The 7,516-nt window shown below is 37.7% G+C and overlaps 1 protein-coding gene across 1 annotated transcript; it reads right to left on the reverse strand.

Moving 5' to 3' along the window:
- Positions 1-3,669: 3,669 nt before the first annotated feature.
- LOC139919960 (transmembrane protein 238) lies at positions 3,670-5,856 on the reverse strand. The gene is made up of 2 exons (XM_071909844.2): positions 5,246-5,856; positions 3,670-4,044 (listed from the first exon to the last, which is right to left on the reverse strand). The coding sequence occupies exon 1, from the start codon at positions 5,763-5,765 to the stop codon at positions 5,253-5,255; it is 513 nt and encodes a 170-aa protein (XP_071765945.2). The 5' UTR covers positions 5,766-5,856; the 3' UTR covers positions 3,670-4,044; positions 5,246-5,252.
- Positions 5,857-7,516: the final 1,660 nt, after the last annotated feature.

The raw sequence follows: 7,516 nt of genomic DNA on the forward strand, positions 1-7,516 counted from the left end.
CCATTTTCACAACAGGAAGAAAACGATCTGTTTACGGAAGTGAATGCAGGGACATCAACGCTGCTTTCGAGGTCTCGTCGTAAGCTCGACTTTTGCATGTATTTGCTTTTGGTCGAAAAAAAAAGAACAAGACGAACTCTGGCTGTTGTTTTATTGCAGAAATCAGAACTCATATCTGCTTTGAACAACAACAACAGAGTGAAGAGGAGAAAATACACATCAGACATGTAATTGATGTCTTTAGACAAACGTTTATTAGCCAAGGTTGAAAAAAGAGTGAACATGCAACAAGACTATTTATTTACATAGAATTCCAAAACATAAAACAATAAAATATTTCACTTTCATCATCAGTTGTTGACACGGCTTCAACATCGTGGCAACTAGGGTATCTAGGAAAATCCAGACTTTCTCTGTATTGTTTGGTCGTTCACGTGCGATCAAGTTATTTTCGGGATTTGTCCGGGCAGCACCTGAAGGCACCATTCTCCTTCCCCTGTTGCACCTCACTGTCGCCATCTATTGCTTTGGAGGTTAAGGGCACTACAAATTACATGTGACAAGTTATTTCCAGTTTACCGGCACAATATATAAATATTAAATTATGATATTGATCTTAAGTACTTTGGATTTTTTCTTCCAAGTAGATAGCAAATCCAGTTTTAAAATGTTCTGTATACACTGGTAAGCACTTATTATGATATAAATAATGGAGTGACATGGGTCTCAAGATGAATTTCGTGTTTTCAACAGTTTATTTTCATTAGGTGTGAGCAATGTGCCATTTCCTAATACCTGAGGTGTAAGTATGAAGTTTCTATCATGTACTTCAGTTACTCACATGTTCACAAGAATGTGTCTACACACACACACAGAGAGAGAGAGAGAGAGAGAGAGAGAGAGAGAGAGAGAGAGAGAGAGAGAGAGAGAGAGAGAGAGAAAATGTTAGTTAAGAGATGGAGCACATTGGGTGTCACAGGGAGCAGGAAGTAAAGCAGCTATAAAAGGAGAAGAAAGAACAGCACAGTAAACCCATCTGGGTCCAAAGGTTGATATAGATGGTGAGGCTTCTTATCGCCATGGGTGGGAACCACGAAGCCGGCTGCCAGCTCCTTAAAGCAATATTCCACTTAGTTTTAACACAGGGGTTATTCGGCACTTGACCACCATGAAAACCAGAATATAAACTACTCACCAAGATCGGATGCAGCCGGATGAGTTTGTAGCGTTCAGATTTTTACTTCCCATTCATTTGAATGAAAACTGACATTTAACACGTTTGTGAACAGATTCAACAACAGATCCTGCTTTTAAGACAACAAAGCATCCTGGGTCCTTCTTCATTTAGGATTTATATTCTTGCTTTACACTAAAATTAATATTTAAAAATAAAAGTAGATCCGGTCTCCCAAACAGGAACTATCTCTCCTAAATGGTATCCCTCTGCTATGTTCTCTTCTATCAATAAAAATGCTATTTGGCGAAATTCTGTTCTAAGACGTTGGACCAGCAGTCAGCTGAAAATCACAGTAGCGTATCTGTTGTTGAATCTGTTCACCAACGTGTTCAATTACATGACAAATTATCATCACTATTTCATACAGTATACATGTTGATATTTCATATTTAGTAATCCATGTTTGAATAAGAAATTGCAAGTAACATCTGTAAGTAACAAATAACTAAACACATATATGTAAGTAATCCATACTCTTTACCATATTTCCCACCCATACATTCTCTTTAACGTGTTGAAATTGGGCTGTTAATACAATAGTTTATATTGCATTTTTTATGTTTCTATTCTGATTTTTCCCTGTTGTATGATCCTGTTACTACCTGCTTGTGCATCAATCAATAAAATATCAATAAAAGATAGATCAATAAAATTTCAATCTGAAACATAATTTAACCATAATCCTTATCTAATTCAATATTTAATATATATTTAAAATAATATAATTTAATATTTAATATATAGATAACAAGATATATATATTGTTTTGTATATTCATGCTTTTTTGAGTATTTGGAGATATTCATAAACTCTTCCAATATTTTATTTCTATATATATAGGCCTATGAATACAGTATATTTGCTTTTGAATTTGAGGAAATGTATGGAGATGGTGTATGTTTTGTACCAAAAACACCAATGAAAAGAGTTTCCAAAAAAAAAAAGAAGAACAGAATAAACCGGCAGCACCTAATTCCCTGTCTTTTTCCTGGAGGAACAGCAATCATCATCTGGTCATATGTCAGACACATTATTTTCAAGGTTAGCTTGCAATTTGATCTTGAACTCTTCTGCAAAGACAAATGGGAGAAAATTCCTAAATCCAGATGTGTTAAATTGAGACTGATCCAAACAGACTTAGTGCTGTTATCAAAGCAGAAGCTGCTTCTACTTTGAAGTATTAATTGAAGGGTGTGTATACTTAAGCAACCAAGCTGTTTTAGTTTTCCATTTTTAACACATTAACTTTACTTTTGTTTTTAACTTTATTTTGCTGGTTACTATATCCAAATAAAAGTGAAAAAGCATAATTTAATGGGTTTTCATTTCAGGCCTAAAGGCAAGAAAATGTAGAACATTAAGGAAGTATAGCTACAGAAGCTGCATGACCAGGTACATACAGCTGCACAGTTGTCAAGAACAGCTATGACTTTGATATGACTTTAATGGAGTGCTGGTGGTCTCACATAGCCAGTAGATCGGTTTATTCAGTATATTTAATTCCATTCAGTTCAATAAAAACAAGGCACATCAAAACCATGGTTTGGCTGATCAATAATCTAATCAACCAGAGTCAAGGCCAGTTCACTTGCAATCCCAACGACTCAAACTGTAGAATGAAACTACTAGGAATGGTACGATATATTGAAATTCAATATATTGCGATACAAAAATGTGATGATAGCCTACGTATCGTGGGGCAGAAAAATTAATCGCGATATTAGCTCCATTTTATTCAGAAATGTATTCAAATGCCATTGCTGGAAAGTTTTGTGGCTCAGAAATAAACATAATCCTGCACAGTCATATTTTGTTGTCACTGATTACACATCATATCATGGTTGTATTGATTCGTGAACTCCATATCGCGTATTGTATCGTATCGTGAGATAAGCATATCATCCCATCCCTATAAATTACATTTCACTTATGAATGAGTATTCCAGTTGATCAGTAGCCTTGTAGCACCTGATACTGTAAGAACTGCCTGTTAATGTAAGACTTTGTCAAAATGTAATAAAAAACATTGCTCTAAATGTGTTAAAAATATAATAAAACCTATTAGTGTAATACATTCCTGGATAATGTCATGACAAAGTGTCATGTACATCACATTATTGTATTAAACTTTAATTATTACTTCATAAGGGGTGTAACATTTTGAGCTGATGATACAATAATAATAATCACTAATAATGTAATAACTCATAGCAATAACAATGTAAAAACTAATATAGGCTATTATTAGTCAACATTATTATGACATCATCAGCTAAACATAATGCAACATTTTAGAAGCAATAATCGGCAGTTAATGTAATAATGTTGTTACACTATCCAGCAATGTATTACATTAACAGGTTTTATTACTTTTTTATTATTCAGGGTAACATCTTATTACAATTTGACAAGTTATTACATTATTTGATAGTTATGACATTATCAGTTGCTACAAGCCTGCTCTAAATATTACACCCAATTTAATTCATCTCTTACATCAAGTATCAGCTGGACAGACTGGATCCATGTTGCCACATTAGCTGCCAGAAGAGACTTTGACAAAATGACAGAAAAACAGTAAGACAACCATGAGAAACTTCACCAGCCAAATATGGTTATTTTTTTCAACAAATTCTTCTCGGATTGATCAATTGCTAACAAATCATCCACAGGTATTGAAATAAATGATGAACAACATGCTCATTAAAGGACATACAGTGCAAAAAAAAGTTGAGAGTCTGTTGAAGAGAGTCTGAAGACATTGCGGAGCCTCCTCAGGTCAGTGCTAAAGCAACAAACACTTCTCTCTGTTGGGTGGAAAAAGAGGGAAACATCATTACAAAACTAAACGTGTGAAATGAACTGTGATGGCTGCAGACTGATAGAAACACTGGCCTGGTGTTGATTCTTGCACTCTAACAGTAATATTAACACTGTTGCTGTAGGGGAAATTCTGGGCAGGTTTTTAAGGAAGTTCCAGGTTCGCCTTTACTATTGTTTGAACAAACAGGGCTTGTCTTTGAGAGCGGCATGGTTAATGGTTAATCAGCGATAAGGATGTTGACTGCCATAGGCACAAATTGTTCTTTCAGGTCCTCATTCAGTCAAACTAGAACAAATAAATTCAATAAAACAAAGTTACAACTTCAGTAAAAACATCAATATCCTTTCCATAGCTTAACCAATATATGAAATGTGTATAGACTTGGTTATTAATCATAATGTGTAGGCCTAAGTCCAATGCATAATACCCACAGGCCAAGGCACCAACACTTGCCAATTTTGCTCTATAAGATAACCTGGTAGCCTTTGCTTTCATTTGTTACCAATATGACAATGATTAAGTCTCACTGAAATTAAGCATATGATTTATGAAAGTGCATTCACTGAACTATGATCATTTATGAAACTGACTAAAATCCACTGCATTAATTTAAATGTAGGCTATGAATTTTGTCCTCATAATGCCAATGCATTTCAAATGTGTCCATGTGTCTAAATGACTAATGTCCACACTTCAAAAAATGTGTTCATATGGTAGTATATGTTTCAGTCTAGTTGATATTAAACCAAACAAACTTGTGTTGGACACATTTTATTTATTTATTTTATATCAACTTAATATTTTCTGTAGAGGGTCACTGTTATTTCATTATTTATTTTCACATATAGAACATTTACGGGCTATAGTCACACATTTAGCCTACATATTATCACAAACTGTAAACCTATAGCCTACTAGAATATAGGCTATGCATAATAGGACTATAGCCTATGTGTATAATAATAATGTTATTATTCATAGATTGCACATCATTTATGTCATAATGTGCCTATATAGCCTATAAGAAAAATAAAAAAATGCCAGGTGTTTTATCTGTACAAAATAAACTTCTATATATATATATATATAATAATAATTCTATAGCCTAGCTTTGTTATGCCTCATTTCATACAAAGTAGTGCCGTACAAAATTGTTTTGAGCGTTATTATGAATATGGCTTCACCTTTACATTACGTGGGTGAAGTCTCCGTTGTTGTGTGCGGCATCGCTACGTCACAATCCACCGCTGCAGACACAGTGTGCGGGGTGTCCTCGCGCGGGGTCATCGTTGCCAGAGCGACCGGTAGATTCTCCGGTTGCCGGGCGACCCTCGCGTGCGCGCTCGACCCGACGCGCGGCGGCCCTCCGTTCCTGCGGAGCGAGCTCCTGATGCCGCTCGACACGCGGCTGGAGAGGCGCCTCACCGCGCCGCCGATGCCGCCCGAGCCGCCCTTGTCCTTCTTCAGCAGCCCGACATCATCCTCCAGCTCCGCCGGCGGCACCTCGATGTTCCCGGTGTACCAGAACACCCACCAGATGAGGCTGAGGAAGATGATGATGGCGCCGGCGTAGATGAGAAAGTCATAGAAAAACACGTCGGCAAACACCCCAAGGAGAAGTATGAGCAGTCCAAAAATGTCAAAGGCTACGGCCAGCCAGAAAGCGCAGGCACAGCGGCCCAGACCCCGGTAAGCGGGCTCCATGTCACCATATGGCCCCGAAGTGACACTCTGCTCTCTGACAGTTATTTGTGGTCGTTTTCCCCGCGGGTCTCCGCCGCGGCATTGGGTTTCAGAGCCGTTTGTCTGGGCAGGTAAGCTGAGCCAGGTGAGGCGTCCAGCTCTGTTCAGGTAGCCTGGCTGGGCTCGGAGAGGAGGGGCGTGGTGGCCAGGTGAGAGGAGGGGAGGGGAGGGGAGCGGCACTGCTAACACACACAGCCCGGTGATGGTCTACGCACACGGGCTTATCGTGGAACACTGGGGTTCAGAGTGCCAAGGGGTGGAAGTAGGCTAACAAATTGTATTTAGGGGAGAGCGGGGCAAGTTGTCACATGCACTGGAAAAAATAGGTCTTTTGATTTTTGTGAAATTGTGTACATTGGTTCCATAGCGTACATATTATGATTTTGTAAAACTGACAACCAATCTTTCCCTTTTTTTCAGTGAGTTGTCCCAGTGGCTTTTTGAAAAAGGGCTAACAAATTGTATTTAGGGGAGAGTGGGGCAAGTTGTCACATGGGTAAGTTGTCTAAATGGCATTATCCCTGAAACTAAATATTTTAGAGCCAAAAGGCCAATTACACAAATGTTTACTTTGGTGAGATTAAATTTGTTATTAAACTATATATACTTTTTTTTAAAGATTTTTTTTTATTTTTTTTGCCTTTATTAGATAGTTCAAAGTAACGCTGCACTTTTCTTTTTGACACAGACTGTTATTGCAGAGCAGACATGTCACTTAGCGGTTGTTTCGGTTTTACCAAAAGTGATGTTTATTGAGCTTGCGTCCTCCCCCACTTGCCAGGTCCGCGGTTTCCTGCTCATTTGGTTCTGGAGTATACGGGGCGGTTTTTCAGTGGCTCTTGTGCTGGAAATTTTTGCTAGACCTGGCAACCCTGTCCTGTTACTCAAGACTGTCCCTGCTGATTCATTTACTGTCTTTTGGATCCCCATCCATTACGAAAAGGCCTCTGAACAAAACAGTGAGAGAGAAAGAGAGAGAGAGAGAGAGAGAGAGAGAGAGAGAGAGAGAGAGAGATACCAGGGGAGAGAGACACACACACGAGGCTAGAGAGACACACACCAGGAGAGACAGCATAAAAGATTACCAGTGTATTAAAGAGCTAAAACAAAAACTGAAAACTCTTTAAAATGGAAAGATCAGTGAAATTGATAAACAGAATGGTTGAAAAACAGCAGTACTCAACTCACACCCATATTTAAAAATATGGGCATTATCACACCCATATTTTAAAATATGGGTGCGATAATACCCAGATTTTAAATATGGGTGTGATAATAGGCTATACCTCTGTTCCAGATCACACCCATATTTAAAAATGGAAATAAATCTCACCCCAGCAGTTATAGGGGAATCTGCATCAATAGTAATCTAGGTCAAGTTTTTTTTGCAACATATTAAATACCAGATTATTGTTATATATGATTGAGCATCAAAAAGTCAAATTGGTTTCTTACCCAAACATCAAACTTCAGACCATATGTATACCCTTCATACACTTATTAATAATTATGTCCACCTCAAAACCAAGGAAAGATACTGTGCTGTACTGCTGGAGAACTACTGTAAAAACTGGGCAATATCCATCAACCTGGAGAAAACACAGATTATGGTGTTCCAAAATATAAAAATCCAGATCACAAGCAACCAAATAGCACTTTATTTTGACCCAGTATGTTGATGTTTTAACATCTAAAATCCAAGTTATTCTTAA

Source organism: Centroberyx gerrardi, chromosome 7, assembly GCF_048128805.1.
Source record: "Centroberyx gerrardi isolate f3 chromosome 7, fCenGer3.hap1.cur.20231027, whole genome shotgun sequence".
NCBI lineage: Eukaryota > Metazoa > Chordata > Actinopteri > Beryciformes > Berycidae > Centroberyx > Centroberyx gerrardi.